Source organism: Bidens hawaiensis, unplaced genomic scaffold (genome assembly GCF_021521415.1).
Source record: "Bidens hawaiensis isolate Kalapana, Puna unplaced genomic scaffold, B.hawaiensis_p1.1 tig00014713_1, whole genome shotgun sequence".
NCBI classification, from domain to species: Eukaryota; Viridiplantae; Streptophyta; class Magnoliopsida; order Asterales; family Asteraceae; genus Bidens; species Bidens hawaiensis.
This window is the reverse complement of record NW_027492288.1, coordinates 22,146-45,009: the sequence shown is the minus strand read 5'-3', so window position 1 is coordinate 45,009 and position 22,864 is coordinate 22,146. Positions and strand designations below refer to the sequence as shown.

At 32.4% G+C, this 22,864-nt stretch overlaps 1 protein-coding gene across 1 annotated transcript; it reads right to left on the bottom strand.

Annotated features, from left to right (window-relative positions):
• Positions 1-3,245: 3,245 nt before the first annotated feature.
• Positions 3,246-3,848, bottom strand: LOC143547354 (uncharacterized). The gene has a single exon (XM_077038801.1). It carries the CDS (start codon positions 3,846-3,848, stop codon positions 3,246-3,248), a length of 603 nt encoding a protein of 200 aa, XP_076894916.1.
• Between the last annotated feature and the right edge of the window lie 19,016 nt (positions 3,849-22,864).

Below are 22,864 nucleotides of genomic sequence, written 5' to 3'. Positions count from 1 at the left end.
GATAAAATAAGAAGAAACCTCGTGTACCAAATTTACTACCAAGGATGTGAAAATGGCTGCCACATGTATGCATGTCCCAGTTATGCGGGCCCACGCTGAGTGATCATTTAGAACTTGCAAATTTTGCATGACGAGGTACATCTGTAGTGTTAAATCGGTTACTGTTATTGATAATCTATTATTAAATTTTAGTTATTTAGAATATTGGTTTATTATTGAAAAAATCGGTGGTTATTGGTGATTAGGGCTAGCAACCGTTGCACGACACTTTGGGCGGTTTCAAATAAGGATGACTTGGCAGCTGGTCGGATTCATTAAGATGAGTTTCAAGACGGAGATCATGGGTTTGTGAATCTTGAGTAGGTGTTGGTGAAATTTACTCAACAAAAATCTACGTGGAAGCTTTGGTGCTTTTTGTTTGTAATTACATAAGTTTGTTTAAAAACTTTTGTACAATTTTCACTTCATGAATGTAAAAAGAACATCCATTATCCATTTTTAATGTATTTATTTTTTTGCTATATTCTTGATATGAGTAATCTATCGAGACCTATACTAATAAAAGAAAGTAATCTGGACACATGGCATTCTGAGGTTAATCCTACTATCAAATTCCCACCTAAATCACTTCTTTTCTATTGATGGAAAATAAAAAAAAAATATTTGTTCTAAATATAACATTGATTATAAATTCAACATACCGTATTAATTGGTCAATTTCTATTGATAGAGTTATTAATGTTATAAATTATATTGTAAACATACTTAATATAAAAAATATTAATATATAACAATTGCATGTCATAAAGATATTTTCTTTAAAATTAAAATGTATATAAAAGAATTTGTGTTTTAATAATACACTAACATTTAATTTTTAAGACATCTTCATATTGAAGAAAACTATAATAATTTTGTTTACTTTTTACAAATACCCAATGTTTAATAAGTTTTAAAAATCATAGACAAAATTTTCCATTTTTTATATTTGGTATAAGACTATTGTGATAGTTGAACAATAGTGTGTTTATAAGGACATCATGAAAGCTGTTCAAAAAGAAAAAAATCTTGTGTCTTTTTTTGTTTATAATTTAGGGTTTAGGATAGGGAGTGAAAAACATTTTTTGAAAGGCTTTAACTACATCCTTCGAAAGGCCTCATTGTTTTAAATACTGCTTCCAGTGGTATTGTTTGTTATATTAATTATCTTTTATTTTATTTGTATTAAATTATTCATTATAATTTATACATTAGCTTATACCGTGTAATACACGGGTTTCTAAAGCTAATGTTGTAATGAAGAAAAGCAACATGCCATGGACTCTTTTTTGTGCTTTTCTTTGATTTCATATTGTAATTTGATTTTCTAAGGTGAGAAGCAAATCATTTTGTTTGTAGTACGTGTACAAATATTGAATGGTGACTTTTTTTTTTGGATATCGCACTTTACAAGCATTTTGTTTTTGTATTTCGAATGTTCATGATGCGCGAAGTAGGATTCAAGTCGTTAAAGAAGTTGGAAAAACTAAAATGAGTGTCAGGTAAATGTTGATGTTTTTAGTCAACCAATTGATTTTCTCGGATTATAATTTACAAGAATCGTATAGTTAGATTGAGTAGAATGCAATTTGATTCTCATCATTTAAAAAGCTACTTGTTAGTTTTCAAAAGTATTTCATAAATCATGTTGATATGAGTTGAAAACATGCTTTGTTTGATCTTTGAAGTCTGTTTGCCCATAAATGCCAATTTTTATAAGTGTTTAGAAACCATAGACAGACAATTGACCGAACGCCCCCTTACTTTTATCTTAAGCCCATTGTAAGTAAAAGCTGTGCCCTTTGACTTTTCTGGTCAACCAAGTGATTTTTGAGGATTCAAATTTATTAGAATACTCAGTTCTTTTGTTTCTCTAAAGTAGGGGCGTGAACGAGTCGAGCCACTCATGAGCTACTCGACATATTCAGTTTAAATCTTGAATCTACCCGAGCTTAAACGACCTTGAACCCGTGACTTACCTGGCTCGAGTTGGTTTACAATGCTAAACGAGCTCTTTTATTATATAAATTTTATTTTCGGTTCGGTTTCGTATTCGTTCGGTTTAGTTTTTACAGTTTTTTGTTTTCGGTTTGATTTTAGTTTTCTTGCTTTTTGGTACCATTTCAGTCTCGATTTTTTCCCTACTTTTGTTTCATTTCGGTTTAAGTTTTATGATTTCCTTACGGTGAGATATTTTCGTTGCGGTTTTTTTGATTTTTTGGTTTTTTAGTTTCGTTTTGGCTTTGTTTTTATTTGAGTTTTGGTTTTGGTTTGGTTTTCAATTTTTAGTCTCATTTCTGTTCTATTTCAAATTAATTGGTTGTTTAGGTTTGGTTTTGGTTTTGGTTTTGGTTTTTGGTTTCAATAGATAAAAGATCTTATTAAAACCATGGTTGGGCTCGGGTAACTGCACATTCATGTCATAGCTGGTCGACTCAAATTAGTGTTATTTTTGTTTGACTCGGTACGGGTTCGGGCGTTTGTGCATGTGTTGGTGCTCGTTTTTAGTTGACAAAATGAATGTGTTACTCTTATAATGATAACCAGTTTTAAAAATGATGAATGGAATTTTTTGGCTTTAAAAGCATTTGATACTTTGTTTAGAGTCGCAAAACTTTCGTTCAATGATCTAGATGAAGTGATTCTTGTCGGTGGTTCAACACGCATCTGGAAGTTGACAAATGCCTTACTTTGTCACTTTTATGCTTATTTGAACGATTGGTCTGTTGGGACACAAACAATGACAGAAACAAGGAGCAAACCATTTGGGTCATGAATGCGCTCATCATGAATAAAATACCACCATGGGACATTAATGAAAACCTTCAAAGACTAACCACCAAAATAACTCAATAGCAAATTGAGAAATTATAAAAAAAACGAAACTAAACATTGCAATTTCTAAAAGAAAAGGTGATTTGGGGTTTTCAAGCCCCGCAAAAGACCATTTTCATTTGTGTTAAGAGTTTGAATGGCTTCTATATACTCTTTGTCGTCATCTAAAAGGCCTCTTTTATAACATGCCTCTCTAAAAGTATCACAAACAACTCCATCAACTGTTCGAATGTCTTCAAAACATTTAGGACCTTTAACCTTATTTAATAGAATTCTTAGGTAGTAAGCTTCATCGAATGCAGGTGAAACAACATGAACTCTACCTACTGCAAATCCCTTTTTTCGCAATTCCCATTTACGTTGTTTTTTTTTCATACAAAATTGGTTGGAAACTCAGAGTAAGTGAGATGGCTTGTAGACTCGTACTTCTTATTACACTCAAACCAACCTGTAAACATTGAAGACGCATTAGTGGTTTTGTTAAGTACATCTTCAATATCATCATCAGCACCATATATTACTTGGTGTTCACCAGGTAAATGAAAAGCGAGCCTCATAACTGACGGAAGCCTATAAGGAACATCAAATGCAAATATTCTCCATGTGGCTTCGCATGCCGAAACATATCTGCAGTCATAAAATGCTTTAATTTCGTCCAAATTAGGATCTTGGTTATCAGAATTTGTATTTTGTACAAGCGAAATTGTCGCTCGATCTAGACCCTTATTAATGTATTTAAACAAATACTTGATCGACCCATCTTGATTGCACCACTCGACGTTTATATGGGCTTGAAATGTTTTTAATAGAGTCTTGTTATAGGGAACAACACTTCTATTATCTAAATTTATATCTGACTTAACAACATATTCTCCATTATCTCTTCTTTTGTAGACAGGAAAGCCTTCGGAATCGATACTTGTTTCATTTTGAAATCTTTTTGGAAAATTCTTGGAACATCTTTTATTAACCATGCTGGTGCATTTAGGGTTAGCCTCACCACATGGACCGTAAATCATGTGATAAGATACAAGCTTTTATAGCTCCGGTTCACTGTTCTTATTTGGAATTTCAGCAGAGATAAAATTATCTATCAGTTGTGGATTATGAATCTTGCTTTCTGCATGCATAAACATGCAAATATGTGCATGAGGTAACCCTCTTTTCTGAAATTCAATCGTGTAAACAACTGCAAAAAAAAAACAAAAAGAAAAAAAAAACTATTAAACAAAGACTTTTTTAATATTTAATAGTCATAAAATAAAAAGATGTTACCTGCTTGAACCTTTCCAAACAAAGACTTTTTCTTCAACTCTTTAATCATTGAATCATGCTTGAGCTTAAAAAGTCTGCATAATATATCAGGTCTATCCTCCGACTTTAAGGTAGTATCTTTAAGAAATCTTTTCACTTCTGGGCAATTGGGATTACATGTTATAGTTATGAAAAAATCTGGATAGCCATACCATCTACAAAGGGTCATAGCATCTAGATAATTTTGCATCATATATCATGCTCCCCCGGTAAATGAGGAAGGTTGAACAACACGCTGACCAACTGTAGAAAGATCACTATTTCCAGTTGATTGAATACCTCGTAAACTTTCGTACGTATCACACCTAAGATCATGTTGTTTAGTGCGAATTTAATGTAACCTTTGAGCCTCAACCATGGTATATTCGTCAACTAACATCTGCTGAAACAAACGCCTACCATTTAACGTCACTGAAAATTTATTTGGCCTATCTTGAATCCGATATGCAAAAAATTCACGCATTGTAACCTTCTTACGTTTGGCTGTAGATGAAGACATAACATTTTATGAAGTATGTTAACCTGATAACCATCCTCACCAAAAGGATAGAACAGCGGGTACTGTAGAGGAACATATGATGGGTGAAGTTCACTAATACTCTTTAATGTACCACATTTTTTTGTTACAATTATATCTCTGTTATCAACAGCATCACCAATATCGCCAACGATTAAAGCAGAAACTTCAGAAGCAGATGGTAAGTTATAAGTCCTTGCATCATATTGTCTTGTTCCAATAATACGCAACTTTAAATCCATTTGTGGGTTTTGTTGAAAACAATCCCGTACCATTCGATACGCTTGAACCAAATGATTATGTGAATCTAACATCGTCTTAAGATAATTAATTATATCATTTCTTGATTATCGACTATTTTTTTAGTGTCACTACAAAAAAAACGATGCATATATTAAAAAACTGAACAAAAATATATATGATAATAAAAATTGTCGATTAGTATTGTTGTAAATACCTAAAAACACTTTGACGATTTGAAATCTCGTTTTCAGTGTCATAGATGTAAAGTTGAGAAAACTGAGGTTTACGCCCATCTAACGGTAGAAGACTTCCCAAACAATGATAGTTTTCACCACTAAGTCTAAACGTATATGGAGCATTTCTCTGTTTAGAGAATTGTCAATCTTTCCACCCATAGACGTAAACGAAAACATTGAATTGAAACGTCTAATGTTTTTCAAGAAATACTTGCTCATCGTGCTTTCACCACGAAATAATTGAATATAACTTTCATCAGGTTGCCTAACATCCGGAAGTTTAACTTTGCCATTATAACAACATAGAGAAAAACCTCCATCAACGTTACTCTTCTTCCCTCCCTTAACTTCAGCTTTCCACAACAATGCATTGCAACTTGGACACATAACTGATTAATTACCATGATCAAGATATTCTACATAAAGTTATAAGGAAGAGCAGTTTAAGTTACTTAGTATACATATACAATATTATTTTATGTATATAGATATATATAATAAAATTTTTGTTTTACTGATATAAAATTATAAAATTACCTGAAGATATCCCTTTAAAAACATTTACAAACGTTCTCATCACCAAAAACTGTAGCATGTTCATTTAAATCAAACATCCGTATAGGTTCAATACTGGTTAACTTTCTTTGCCTTTTACGAACTGCTGACGATGGCTCTGCAATGTCGTTAACAACACGAGAAGAATATCTCGACGTGTTGGACGTGTTTGCAACAACATTAATGTTAGATTTGATAACACGACCTGATGACAACGACAAAAATAATAGTTAAGTATAAACTCTCAAAGCATTTTTTTCGTATAAAACTTAAAACTTACATTAAGATATTGTTTTTTAATAAATATGTAACAATTAAATTTGAACCAAATATTTCCTAACTAATATTTTTACATACCTGTAAGTTTTTTATATGTTTAAAAATAACAGAAAAAATCAAAGATAAATATTACTTATAGGGAAAAGTCAAATACTTGAAGATGAATTTTGTGATGCATTTTTGGTTAAATCCTTTGAACCAGATCGTTTGCCATCTAAAATTAATCGTCTTTCTTTTCGTTTGGAAGCAGGAGAGTTTACATCTGTTGTACACATTTCCTCTGCAAATACAAACAAAAATAATTAAAAAAATGCACAAAAAGTTATATCATAAAGCCTTTATATTAAAATTATGGGTAAGATGTAATGACAGTTTGTAAAGGAAGACACAAGAATATATGATTGTAGTCTTAAATCATTAAATCATGTATTGTCGGCTTTTGAGATAAAATATTAATGAGAGATATATATTAAAGTTAAGTGCAATAAATAGTTGACTAAAACAATGTAAAACGACAAAATAAATTATAGTAGATAACTGATAGAATTAGTGGTAAACGACAATAAATTATAGTAAAACACCAAACCCTCCATTTCGAGGCGACCCCCAAATTATGGCGGCAATCACACACATAGTTGTATCGATGTAAGGGTAAAGTTAAAATGGAACTAATCAAAACATATACATATAAGACTCTAAATAGAAAATTTTCTACATACTAACCCGTGTTAATTAAATTAGCAGATTTAATAGTTGTTGATGGAGATACATTCTCTTTATTAGATTGTATAGGTGTGACTTCATTTGATGGAAGACTATTTTGTAAATTGTTGAAGATCCGATTAACTGTTATAGTTTACATATTAGATATAAATTAGATATAAATGTGATAAATTAAATTCAAAGTAATAAAATAAAAATAACAATATGATATGAACATTGTTTCTGAAGTTGAAGTCGGCAATGTCAACATTGAAAGCAAATTTCTTTTCTAACAAGCTATTCAAGTCACTAGGAAATCCACCCCTTGCAATCCCATTCTGTAGCAAATTAAACAAAAAAAAGTTAAAAGACATGTCGGAAGGAAAGAGAAGATACGATACACAAAAGAAAATTAGACATGTTAATTAAATAATTTGCACAAGTAAATCAACGCAAACCTCATCTTCAACAACAATCAAATCACTGGCTGGTTTGTTAATTAGCAACTTAGCATCTCTATCAAAGAGGGTCAAAGAAACAACTCCAGTGGAATCTTGCACCCTTATCTTTATCTTATACCTACAATAGGGTTGACATATCCGTTAATTAAAAGTTAAAAAAATGTAAACAATATAAACCAAAAATATTCATCATATTAATTTAATAACAAAGTATAAGGAGTTATATAATACCTAGGTGTAGGGACAACACCTAATACGTTGCATCTTGTATTTTTACATTCATAAGCGTTGCCACCTTCAACAACATTAACAATTAGTTTACAACTACAAGTGCTACACCCAATGTAATACCAATCTGTATCCGGACATATAGCTTTAATTGTTCCGAGCAAAATGATACTCTTTGGCTGTAAAAAAGTAACAATGTAATAATCGTTATACAATAGGGTATAAGAGACAAATAGGAGACTCTAAAAATTTTAACCACCAAATTACCACGAGTATTGTGCAAACCTCGCAAATATTATAGAAATATGTTGTTTTCAAAAACTCGTCATCAAGAGATGACAATAACTTCACTGGAATTGATCTGCGAATGTTGACATCATTTCCATTTAGCAATCCAAACAATCTATAGATGATAAATTATGTTAGTACATAAAATTAACGTATTAAAAAATATTAATCAAAATATTTAGGATAAAAAGCAAACACTAATTGTTATATACCTGTTTTTGTATTCCTCAATTTCAAACAAGTAGTCATTGATAAACACACGGCTCATACCCGATCCAAAGGAATTGGAGATATAAACTTTCTCTACAAAAATTAAAGATTATAGAATAACATAATATATTGAAGATGATAATTTTGGAAGATAAATGGAATTAAAGTAGAATAAATATAACTACCTTTATTATTAGAGCCGGCATAATACTTTACTCTACCAAATTGAAGTAGAATAATTGCTTGGCTTTCCTCAAAATGATCAATGACGTATTTAGATAATTGTGTGGCATAATCATCCCAGAGTGTAAGATAAACACAATTTCCACTAAAAAAACGTAGATGTTAATTATATAACATATTATAAAATATGTGACTACAATGTCCAAAATCCTTTAACTACATCAATGCAATCTAAAAGTTGTCCATGCGCATATACCGTAATTAAATAAAGATGTCGATAAATATGAATAAGGTAACATCACACTATATTTCAAAAATCTCTACTGTAAATATATTGCTAAAATTTAAAGACGCATAGTTAAGAAAGAAAACAAAATATACCCTTTAAAGTTTTACTAGTACATAAAATGTTTTGGTAAAGGAAGTTGAGTAAAGATACGTTTATTTTTAGTAGCCAAGTAATCATTTAACCCATAAACCCAATACCATTTTTTAGTTTGAAATTTCAACTGCATTCCTTTAATCCTTGATTTGAAAAGTCAAGTATAAAAAAATAGTCGTAAGTAAATTTATATAAATATTAAATAATCAGACAACTTTAATGAATTCAAATGAAAAAAAAAATTGAGTCATTTTATCAATTTTCTAAGATAAGTAATGTAAATAGTTAAAATGAAAGGAGGTAAAATAAAAGTGTATCACTGTTATAAATAAATTATTATGTATTAGTGGATTTGTTACATATATCAGTCTTATATGTTATTTATTCTGGAAATTTAGTATTTTAAAAAATTTAATATATCCACCAAAAAGTTAAACTACAGTTTTTAAAGATATGTTAAATAGGTATCAATAGTGTTACTTTAAATCGGAGATCTCCATGGTACGTTTGTTTTTGTCTTTAAAGTTTGACCCGTTGCTTTTGAAAATGTGAACCACATGATCAATAACATCTACCACAATCAAATAAAAATATTAGTTGAGATACAAAGTTGCATAATTAATAAAAAAATCTATCAAAGATATAAAAAAATATTATTTACATATAAAATTACGTGTTTACCTATAGTTGACTTCAAAAGAATCTCTTTGTTAATTATTGATTGGAAAAACGTTATTTTGAAACCAAACATACGACCTTCAAAGTCTTTACATGGATTGACATGGGTGTTTGGTCTCAACACCAACTTGTTTGGACAATCAATTACTCTATAGTTGGAAGCATTCAAACTGTAACACCTATGCATTTTCATGCATGAAATCACTAGTCTTTTATACTCATATTTAATAAGGTCCGTGTATTAGTTCACCATCTATATTATTATGGAATCATATATTGTTTATTTCTAGTTATTAACATTATTTTCATATGCACAATTACATGTTTCTATGTAAATTTAGTTATACATGGTTAATCGTTAACGTGACACGTTTAACCGGGAATGCCTAGATTTAATATTTGTCATTGTCAATTTTATCCTAAAGTAATTTTATTTATACCCTTAAATTCAAATTAAGAATAACCTTCTAGAATATTTTATTCTTGATCTCCAAGATTAGCCTTATCCAAGTTTGAATTCAAGTCCTAGTCAAATTCTATCTCTAATTAATCATAATCTCTTCTCTAAACACCCCTATAAATAGAACTCCCTAGCACCCCTAAAATTCATTCCAAACCTGCATATTCCAAAGCCCCAAGGTTGAAATTTCGTGATCATCATCCTCTCAAATATTCACAAATCGTTTCCTTCCTAGTAAGTTCTAATTTCCGTTTAATGTTTTGTTCTTTCATTCTGCAGAAAAACCTTTTATTTCAACGCTTAGATCTCGGTCATAATATATCCAAATCACGAATTTCAAAAGCCTAAATTGGTTCTTTATGTGTCTAGTATCTCTGTAATTTTTGGTGTAAAATTTTATAAACTTTAAAAATGTTTTTATTATTTTTCTTGAACAAAGGGTCTTGCTGAAAATCCTAACACATAACTTTAGCCTCAAAACGAATGTCATAACTCACTCATGTTTACGAATTATGACCCAATTATTGGATATATTGTAGACCTTCTAATTATAAAAATTATCCAACTGGAATCTCCTCAATTTGTTAAAGTATCGATTTTTAGTGATTTTTCTACTAAACTGACTCAGAATCAGACCCCTCGGTAGTCTATGAATTTTATATATTTTTTTATAAATACTTAAATCTTATAAAAAAATATATATTAAAAAACTCATACGGTTACAAGATATAAAATTTTCATAATCTAACTCAAAGGTTTATTATTTTTAAAAATTCGTGTCTTGAATAGTAAACAACCTATTCTTTTCTGGAAAAGATAATCTAAAACCCTAAACCATAAAGTGTCACTTGAAACCCTAAAATCTAATTGTACTTCCAAACAAACACCAAGTCTATAGATATTCAACCAAGGGTTCTGTCACCAAGGCTACGGCCTAAGGAAAAACAAAGTGGCGTGTCCGGGCGTGAATGGACCCACTTACCTTTTCCTGGGAACCTGAGGTCGGAGATTATATTCCACCGAAATAGGGTCACATTCTAACAACTTTCTTGATCATTAAGGCTCTAAACAAAAGCGTTACAAGTCTCAATTCATCAACGAAGGTGAGTTCATAGCCCCTTTTCATGCTTTTATACGTTTTATACTTCGGGGTGGAAACATGCAACTTATTTACTTTATGTTTTATACATGCTATTTGATTCAAGATTTATTTCATTATATTCGTTATGTGTAATCATTACAAGTGTATATTTAATCGCATGTACAACCATTAACTTGTTAAGCCCGTGGTAGTATGATGATAAATCTATTGGCCCGACCCGCCCACGCAGGCCTTAGGTAGAGGCTTGTGTGTTCAGAATCCGACGATCGTTAAACATTAAACATAATAGTCTAATCGTGGATTAGACGACTCGCTAAACGTGTCAGAAGTTTGGTTGTAATCACAAAGTATACAAAGTAACTTAACACATATGGATTGCTTTCAACTTAAAACTTATTTTATTAAAACCTATGTTCTCACCAACTATTTTTAGTTGACACTCTCGCATGTTTTTCAGGTATTGGAAATTTGTTTGTTGAAGATTACTTGATGCAAGATATAGGATTGCATGATTGGACCTAGATGACTATAAAACAATTCATTGTATCTCTGTATTGCTTGATATTAAATTAAATTTAACGACTATTGTAACACGTAGTATCATGTGCTATGAACAATCACCGTCTCACCTCGACGTATTCCGCCGTCGGTTAGGGTGTGACACAAACCCACGCCGGGATTCACAATTGTTAGAGTAGAGTTTTCGTTCAAAAACCTTCTGAAACGAAAATTGTCGGGTATGAAAACTGAAGCTTGCATTCTATTCTCTTGTCATGAAATAATAATAGAATAAAACATAAGCATGTGTAACTAAGTCATGAAAATAGTAGTAATTTTGAAAGAGGAGGGAAAATATAAAATCATTGAAAACTTACAGATTGATCTATGAGGACCATTTCCATCAAGAAGTCTTCATTGGCATTTTTGTTATCCTTGACGCTCCATACTCTCAAAACTCTGACCTTAATTGTTGACGGAGATGTTTTGAGAACATCAATTTCGTTCAACATTGTAAACTTTTGAACGTCCATTGTAATTTGTTTTGAATAACATGATAAGAGACTGTATGAAAAAATATGTTTAAATATAGGAATTATAAATAACAGTTGAAAAAGTTACTTGGTAAACGCTTCAAGTCAAGAAGATTGATATGAATGTTGAGAACATCAATTTTGTTCAACATTGTAAACTTTTGAACGCCCATTGTAATCTGTTTTGAATAACATGATAAGAGACTGTATGAAATAATATGTTTAAATATAGGAATTATAAATAACAGTTGAAAAAGTTACTTGGTAAAAGCTTCAAGTCAAGAAGATTGATATGAATGTTGATGGAGAATGCATATACAATTAGATGTTATATAGTAGGTATGGAGATGTTTAATTTTGGTAAACATCGTAATTTTAGGAATTTCGTTTCTAATTAAAGCCGTAAATACAAAAATTTTATTTTATTAATTTAAAATAATATAAACCCTTGAGTAAATATACCATATAAATAAAGAATATAATTTCTTCCCAAAATACGGAGCTTGATTTTGGGAACTACCAAAAATAAGTGATGCACAAAATTAATCATTAACCATTGACCATTAACCATCCTAAATATAGGTCATCTCAAAACGTCCAACCGTTTAGGCTGAGGGGTGTGGGGCTTCAACGGGGGCGCTAGAGCCCCACCGCTCGCGCCCCCAGGCGCTAGCACCACACCCCCGGGGCGCGAGAGGGGCGCGAGCACGAAAAACAAAGCAGGCGCAAGCACCTTCGCGGGACGAATATGGCGTAAAAGGGCGTGGGAAAACGTGAAAGAGCCGTTGGAGCTTAAAAATGAGCCGTTGGGCTCTTATTTAATAAAAAAAAAAGTTTTTTCTTCCTATATATAACCCATTTCATCTAAAACAATTATCACAACTTAAAAAAAAAACCCAAAATCAACCCATCTTCCAAACTTTTTTTTAAAAACATGGCTGGAAATTGGTACCCAATCCTAGATTCAGATTATATTGACGACGATTTATGGTCGTCACCGGACCAACCGATGTTTTATTCGGAGCCGCAACAATCATCCGGCTTTCAACCATCCAACATACAACCGTCTCCTAACTTTGTTGTTCCGGAGACACAAGAATCACACGGTGAAGCTACGGGACAAAGAAGACGCGTCCACCGGAAAAAACAAGTTGCAACGGACGGGTCGAGACCGGCTTCGACTCCGAGGACGAAACGGAAAACCACTCCGTGGTCATCGGATGAGAAGGAAGCCTTGAGTCGGGCTTGGATAGTCATTTCTGAGGATCGGCGTTGCGGTAATTGTTTTAACGTTTTTAAAAATGATTTTTAATAAAAAAGTTAAATAAAAAAGTTAAATGACTTACAAATTTATTTATTCATTTTGCAGCCGACTACCAAAAGAACAAGATTTTTTGGACAAAGGTTAGGGAGACGTTCTATACGCTCGTTGGGAGTACAGAGCGGAACGCCGATATGATTTCGGGTCGGTGGTCCGAAATCAGAAAATTTGTCGGCTTGTTTACTAATCTTTTCAACAGGAACAGCGGTCGTATGAGACCAAGTGGCAGTGATGATTTGGCGGTTTACAATTTCACTGTCGAAGAGTGGAAGCAGGAGTGTTTGCGGAGGTATGGGACGGTGAAGACGTGGGACGATGTAAAGTTGTGGGAGAGGTTGAAAAGGTGTTCCAAGTGGGTTGAGCTGGTGGCGCCGGACCTTGATGCGGAAGTAGGGCCGAAACGGACTAAAACTAGTTCGTCTGGAGCGTATAGCACTTCCGCCGGGTCGGATTGCCGCGTTGGATTTGACCTAAACATTGCGGGGGAGGAAACGTCTTCACCGCCGAGGAGGCGGCCATTGGGACGGGACGCCAAGGGGAAAAACCGGCTGAGGGGGAAGCCGTAAACATCGCCAATCTTGTTGAATCCCTCAATAAATTCAACAAAACCATGGAGGTGGTCTCTAATGACAAAAAGGAAAAAAGTCGAATGAGAGATTTGGACTTCCTTACTAGAGACTTCAGTAACCTAAATCCGGTCGATCAAATGCTAATGGAAAAGCAAAAGGAACGTATCCGAAAGAGGTTGATCGAAGAAGACCAAGCCGAAGAATAAGAATAATGTTTTTTTTAGTACTTTTATTTTTATTTTATTTTATTTTTAGATATTAATGTATTTTTTTTTTAATGTGTGTTTTTTTAATAATTTATGAGTTTTTTTAATAATACGTTTTTTGAATATATTTATAAAAAAATAAAAAAAAAATCCACTGGAGCCCCTGCTGGAGCCCCTCCACACCAGGGCCAGGGGCTCCAACACCCCCCTTATCCAGTTTCTCTCTCTGCCACAAGTAACAATATTATTGGCTGGAGCCCCCACTCGCGCCCCCATTAGAGCCCCCCACACCCCTCAGCCTTATAATCGGAGAATATTCACTCGCGCCCCCATTAGAGCCTCCCACACCCCTCGGCCTTATAATCGGAGAATATTGGTCATAATATTTAAACATGAAACATGTTGTTTAAACATATTCTTTCATATATTGTACTTACCCATGATCCTATTGGTCACTATTTGTCATTGTAACAGTAGCTCGTGCAATGCAAGCAAAAACATAATATTCTAAAGAAATAGTACAAGTTGAGGTTGTCATATAACTTACATACACCTCATGTTATTAATTTTTAATTTGGATTCATCTTTAGTATATATCACACACCTTAATTAGGAGCATTCCTGAATGAACACCTAACAGTTCCTAGATCAGTAAGCTAGACAAATAATAATATGGAATATTGTATTTTAGAAAATATTTTTTTCCCTTAACACCAAGTGCTTATTATGAACAAATATAATTTCCTTTTTTTTTCTTAACCGAAAATAAAGATATTTGGAGTAATATGATTTGCATTTGGATTATATGTAATATGATTTGAAATAATTATGATTAATATTAGCCTTAATATTTGCGGTTACGGTTACATTTACAAAATATATATATATATATATATATATATATATATATATATATGAAATATATGAGTTGTTTAAAATTTGAATTTTGAAAATATTAATTAAGTCAACCGGTTATTTATGTTATGGTAAACTCTCAAATGCAATCTGTTTACAATTATATTCAATTCGAATCTTTTTTTTTTATTTAATCTTTAATACACGAAAATAGAATATCAAAAAGATAGAGATAATTTACAGTGACATACTATGAATGTGACGCACCAGCAGCAGCAGCAAGTTCCTGAGTTGCACAACCTTCTTGACCACCAGTTCATGTTTGCACCAATTTTCATTTTTCAAAAGTTTTTAGTGATAATCCAAACATTCAAGATTCTATAAGACAGACATTTACCTCGTGAAGATCCAAACCAGATGCATCACCATCACCAAATTTCTCTATAAACAAAATCAAATTATAAGAATAAGAACTACAAATAAACATAAATAGATATGTTATTAATGGACGGATATGACCTTTTTTGAGTAAATCCTAACCACGCCGAGCAAAAGATGACTTGATAACCGCAGTGCAATAGGCATCTCAGGAAATAAGATTGAATCTGTCAAAAGCAACTGACTAAATTAACGTGCGAAACATTAGGGTTTACGGCGATGGCAAGGTTAAGGTTGAGAGATGAAAGATGATTCGAAGGGTTAAAAAAATCAACGATTAATCAATGAAGAGGAGGGTTTACTGCGATGGCAAAGTTATGGTTGAAAGAATGAACAGGGTATTGGCTTCTGAAAATCAAACAAAGGATTCTAATGGTTTTGGATCATTGAACAGCAGGGTAACGACAGTAAAGAAGTTAGGGTTGAGAGAATGAGAAGTGATGATGTAAAATGGGTATTGGGTTATCGGGTTCCTCTCCACGGGTCGCGTGTTTTTTAATTAAGTTGATTAACAATTAATGTGAAATGTGGAAACTATAGATATGAAAACTTTCTTACATAGATGCCTATATGGATAGGCTAGTAGAATGACACGTGAAGGCATCATTTTGCTTTAATATATAAGTAAGATTATCAATTTAACATGTTTCATTTTTATTAATATAAATTAAGTTAACCTGTTTGATCCTTCAAAGTCAAAAATATCCAAATTGATTTGTATAAAAGTCTGAATAATAAATGACAGTTTTTTTACTTCTTTACAATATGCATCGGAGTCACTAGTCTGCAAACCCGATATAGCCTGTTATGCTAAGTTAATGACAGGTGGCATGATACCATTGTCTGCTACATTAGCGACAAATGATGCTTTTGAATTATTTGTCAAAAGATTCAAAGGTAAATGCTAAATAGGTGTCCATGGCTTTGTAGCCTAGTGGCATCTTGGTGGTGGGATAAGGCTTAGGGACCATAAGGTCCTGGGTTCGAATCCCATAAAAAGGGGGTTTTCCCAACTTTTGTTGGCTTTCCTCCTGAATTGGTGGTTAGGCATTATTGCCTAGTGGAGATGGATATGATCGCGTGGTTCTGCTGGTACTATACTCCAGTGGTCCGTGAGTGATCCTAAATTTGCCGTTCAAAAAAAAAAATGCTAAATAGGTATTTTATTTTCCACATATTGTTATTTATATCTTTTGAGAGAGATTTTTATAAGCATGTTTCTTTAATTAATGAAATTATAATAATTATTATTATAAATAGTTGTATATATAGAATTTGGATTTCTTATTAACTCCAGAAAATTATAAAACTTCAAGAACTTCTAACAACCAATGATTTTGTTTATATATTTACATATTTAATATTTTTTGTGGGTAGTTTTGTTATTTTATGTCTATATTTTTGTGATTACATATATGTAAATTACATACAATAAATGACGAAACTACCCTTCAATAATAATAATTATATATAATACATAATCAAAATGATTTATTGTTAAAAGTTCTTAAAGTTATGAAATTATCTGGAAGTTCTAAAATGATCGTGATTCTAAATAATTATTGTGATATATACACAAGGCTTTACGCATTTGAATAGTCTTTGGTTATTTTTGGATACAATTGAATCGCGTGTATTGGAAATGTGATTACTAACATGATAATAATAATAATTTTGGATTTAATACCGTTGCAGTTTTGGGATCTAGAGTTAGTTAAGAAGTTCTCATTTCATCCTGCGGTCCAAAGAGTGGTTTCATTGGGAACTCTCTTCGCTTTGGAGCTTAAAGTATATGATCATAATGTCGGGTATGTGCATAAAGTTACAATAATACCCTTTTCAAGATCCCATGAAGTGATTTATGACGTTTTACTATTAAATTGTCGTTTGACCTCGACCTTTCTTATCCTCATATATGTAGGTATGCATCACTATGTTCAGCATCTCTGCTTTTAAAGCTTAGGAAAGACGATATTTACTTGTGTCCGTTAGGAAATGTGATTTACATGATGTGTGGGCCCTGCACATCCGATCGGGTTTACTTGCAAATGTTGCAGAAACTATGAACGAGGCTTGATAAGATCAAGCAAGAAAAGATTCAAAAAGGGGACACACAATATGTGATCTTGATCACATATTAACAATACCCTAGCATTTGTACTTATATAACGTGTTAGTTAAATGTATACTAGACTTTCATTTGTTTTTTATTTTCTTTTTTAACTAACTTATATTTCTATCCCTTAATTTCAATAATGTTATCATATGTCCCTGAACTTAAATAATTTTTCTTTTTAAACAATTTATGTTACCGGTTTCAAATCACATCCTTCACTTTCTTTTATTTCCTTTTAAACAATATATTTTTCTTTTTTGTAGTTTTTTTTATCGGTCAACGATTCGGACCATGACCACTTGCCACTCACCATTGATTCACTTTCGTCTTATAAACGGACAAGACCAAACCCGATATCCCTCTCATATTAATTTCTTCACCATTTTTTTCCAAAACTATTATTAATATTTTTGTCTTATTTTCCATCCTTCATAAAACCAAACCGCTAGCGATTCACCCTCAAGTAACAACAATCATCTTTCACATGCTATTTTGCATGTTTTCTTTGGTGGTGGTAGCGATGACAGTGAAACCCAAACCCGATGGGAATACCCAAAACACAACATAATTGAGACGGTCTTACCCGCCCCATTAGGGTTTGGGACGAGATTGGGATTAGTTTTGAATTTTTTAATGGGTTTGAGACAGGTCTAGGATTTCTAATATACCCGATTACCCGAACCATTTACCCGATAATATGGACCCATTTGCCTGATTATATACCCGACATAATTATGTGTGTGTGTATATGCATGTATATATATATATATATATATGTGTGTGTGTTGATTTATTTATTTATTTATTTGTTTATATATATAGATAAAGTAACATAAAGGAATGTTTTTTGTTTTAAATTCACGCTGTTGAGTTTGTGGACTGTGGTAATGTTATAAGGATATAAAAAGTATATTCTATGTCACACCCTGACTTAGGGCCTAGACGTATGACTAATAGTTGGTATCTGTTTTGTAAATATATTAGAGTTGCGGGTTGATTTAGCGGAAGACTTTATTTAAAATAAATTATTATTATTATTATTAGGTTTATTGGATTTTAATAATCCCTATTGACTGGTATTGGCCGATAATAATCCATATTCATTTTATCACCACTCACGGTCCCAAATTTAAAAAAGTTGGCCCCCAATGGTCCCCCGTTAAAAATGACTTAACGGCGTTATACTTTTTTCCGAATTTCAAACTAATGTTTTAGGGTTGTTGATCGGAAGGAAGATACAAGTCGATTGTTGTAAAACTTCGTTTGAAACGCTGCTCCAAAACGACGAAACAATGCTTCAATTCGGGTGTTTAAACTTACAACTAACAAAAATCAAGTCATCTGGATCACCGTTTTGAACGAAGTTTTACATCAATCGACTCATATCCTCCTTCCGATCAAAAGTATAACGCCGTTAAGTCATTTTTAACGGGTGACCATTGGGGGCCAACTTTTTAAATTTGGGACCGCCAGTGGTGATAAAATGAATAGGGATTATTATCGGGCAATATCAGTCAATAGAGATTATTAAAATCCAATAAACTTTATTATTATTATTATTTTGAAAACTTCTCGGATATTGAATATCCGAGTGCTTATAAATAAAATACTAATTTATTTCGAAAACTTTTCGAAAAATGAATATCCAAGTATTTGATTTATAAAGTTTTGATAAACCTGTTCATTTTATTTTAATAATTAAAACTGAGTCATCTCCATATAGCGATCTTCTATCTCCATGAGTAACTCAGATCCTTGCTACTTGTACTATACTTGTTTCCATGAAATGTTGGGAAAAATACGTTAGCTATATGCTGGTGAACACGCTGACACAAAACATTTTAATACTTAGTTATCCCCTCGGGTATCTTATGACCCGGGCCATCGTGGCTTAGGAAATAACCAAGTCAAATTTACTATTATAAACATCTAGTTATACTTGAAACCACTCAGCGATACCGTAACATCGAGAACTTAGCAACTACTAATATACACAAGATAATCCCCTCTCAGACAATACTTAGGTCCGCCCAACATGGCGAAGGCGTTAGTAAGTGTGGTGCAGTGTGCCCACCGTCTACCCACATATGTAAGGATCCAAACAAACGTATACAATAGCCTGAGGGCCAGCAATTACTTTCGTTTATAAAGTTTTAGGGCTATATAATCCCATGCAAACATTCAAAGACTTGTTTTATAAAAAATTGGACGCATTCACCTTTGTTATGATCAGTGTAGTTCACTGACTTATGCTTGAGCGTTACCTCGGACCTATAGTACGAGAATAACCTTTTATAAATACTAGATCAACGATCTAGCTTCAGACCTTTAGTCTGTTTTGCATAGCTTTAACCTTGATATATCGCTTTCTTTTATAAAACCCTCGAACCTTTAGTCCCCCTTTTTCGTTCATCATATATATATATACATTACGTTTCTTCTTTATGGAGAAACATATTTTGTTTATGCTTCTTTTACAAAAAGAAATATCAATTCTGACCATAACCCTTTTGCATATAAGGTTTTACGTTTCTTAGCCATATCAAAATATTAACTTGGCTATATTCCTTTATGTTTCTTAATTAAAAAGAAACACTATTTCAACTACCATCCTTTATAAGTAAAATATTATGTTTCTTAATTACGAAGAAACACTGTCATGACTACCATCTTTTGTATAAAAGATCTTATATTCTTATGTTTCTTAATAACGAATAAACATTATTATTTTTTTATACTCTTAACTTATGAAAAGCTATATTTAACTTTATGATCAATCAAGGTTTAGGCTATGCCCTTGACTAGGGTCAAAGCCATATAATAATAATAATAGTAATAATAATAATAACAACTTAAGCGAAACCCCTACCTCACGCGGGTACTTGGGGTTAAATGTCTAAGCTTGAACGAGTAGCACTTCTACTCTATGTCGCGTATTAGGAGTTAAACCGTTGAAACCTCGGGGCTTGGTACGTACTACGAGACGCAACAACAGCTCGTTGTAAGTTTGTAGCACAATGACGTGCTAAAAGTAGTTATAAATTTATTAACTAAAATTACGCTAATCTAGACACTAGGTAATAAATTCTAGACTCTTAAACTTAACTAAACTACTAACCGGCAAGTGAACCGGTCGACTCTAGTACAGCTAAGTAAGTCCGGTTATCGAACCCACGAGACTCTTTAAATTACGTAAATTAGCTAATTAGACTCAACTAAAACTGAAACGACTATTTGTTTATTAAAAGGGGGTGGGGGGATTTGTTTAAAATACTAAATTAAAACTAATTAAGGAAAACAACTAAAATAAACGAAAACACAAGTTTGAGTAAATAAGATGATGATGAGATAACTACCTAAGCTAGAATCCTCTAAATTTCAGTTGTTAATTAACCGGGAAAATATTTAGTTATGGACTGGGATAGTAAAATAGACACTTAAGAGAAAACCCAAACAGGACCCCTGACCCTTCTCAAGAGACACCTATGGGTTTTATAATAAGTTTTAACGCACACCAGTATTAAGAATCAAGTTTCCTTACAATCACCTAATTATTTATGACTTAGTTCCTTTACACGAAATCCTACCTTACAACACGGAAATCAAAGGCAGTTTAATATATTTAATTGATTCAATAGACAATAATTAAATAGTCAAACCTAGACGGACTCCTTACGAAGAACTAAATCTAGCAAGATCAAATAATAAATATCTATCAATAACCTAGCACTTTACAGATTTAGGTTAGCAGTACACTTAGGTTTATTTAATTAATAATTATTATTCCTATGATCTTATCACGAAATCAATCATAAAATAATAAAAAACACAAAGTAATTGACCTAATAGCAACCTATCATAATGACAAACAATAATCAAGGTAACTATGGAATAATAACAATTAATCTAACAATCCTAAATATCTATACGCATCAATTTAATATAATTAAACCTTTTACTAAATCACAAAACCATAACGATAAATAAATCCCAAATCCAAACACAACGTCAAAATAGGTTCATCATAAGCCTAGGCAGTTTATAATGTTTAGCCTAACATCTTAGGTTTAAACAAAACAATCAAAGAAGAATTCATGGCGGATATAAAAGAAAACGAAAGAAAATAGAAGATAAAACCCGTGTTCTTCGTCTTCAACCAATACGCGCACCACCAGATGATTCTTCAACTCCAAAGCCTTCAAAAGTTGCAATCCTAAGCCTTGGAACTCCCAAATTTTGTATGGCTCTTCAGGTTATTTAGGTTATGATTAGGGTTAAGTTTATGGGTGTTTATATAGACTTTCAAGGCCCAAAACTTAAAATTCGTAAAAGATTCTGGAAATCTGAGCCCATAAACTTAAAATTCATAGAAGATTCTAGAAATCTGAGCCCATGGACTTAAAAATTCGATGAAGATCCTCCAGTTCTCCGGTTTGGCTTATTTTAGCTCGTTTTTCACCATTTTTAACCACGAACAAGTCTCGGGACCTACATTACTCAAATATGTTAGTAATATACAAATCCTAATAAAAACCAAACATAAACTAATAGAATATTATATAAAATATACAAGGGAATTATATATATTTAGCATTATATCAAATATCCTCGCACTTATCTCTTTTTCGTCCCTAAAAAAGTCTAATTGCAATGGGATCAGAATCGGAGAAATACGATGTTAAAAACATATTAGGTTATCTTAAAGCTCAGATGAAAGTAAAAACCGCGATTACCGATATTGTTGTCCACTTAAACCCAGCCACCAGCCTATCAAGCCCCCACGCACATTAAGCATTTAAGTTCATGTGACATCAAAAACCTATGGGTCTCACACCTTTAGAGTTAAGATCCACCTACCCCCTTCTCAAGCATAGTAAAGATAACTAAAAATAATAGATTTGAAGCAAATTGGTTCAACATATCACCATAAGATAAGAACCCCATAATGGTAAGAAAAAAATGCACTTAGATGGAATTAATGGATGATAGGTCAAGTGAGGTCGTACGAGCATGCCCTAAATATTATTGGACTTTGTCCTATATATGCCCTAAGAAAATATTTATTGACTAGAAACTTTCGAGACCAAATAGTGTATCCTCAGAGTCGACATCCCCTTGGTAACACGTAAACTCTCAGTCTCGTCTAGTACGTGCACTTTGACCTCTTTTTCTATTTTTGAGAATGCTTCTTTGGCATTTTTTATTACATCACTTTTCTCACTTTTGCTTTTCTTTATTTATTTATTTATTTATTTTTAATTGTGCACTTAGGCATATTTAACCTAAAAATATATAACTAAAGACTAAAGCTCGTATAAAAATGGACATTTGCGGGGCGCCACCACTCTTTATTTATTTTCATAAAACGGGGTGGCGTGCTAATTTTAAAGTGCATTCAATTCTCACCATCTTAGGGTAATCAGCTTATGGTAATACTCCGTATACCTTATCGAATTTCAGCTTCATTATCCCCCTAGGATGAGAACCCACAAAATCTAAGATTAATTGCGTTTATTAAGAATATGCAATGCGAAACCTTTCAAGACTAGTTGGGCCTACCGACACATCCCAAGTTAAGTACCTTTCTTTAATTATATCTTATTATTAGTAGTTTGA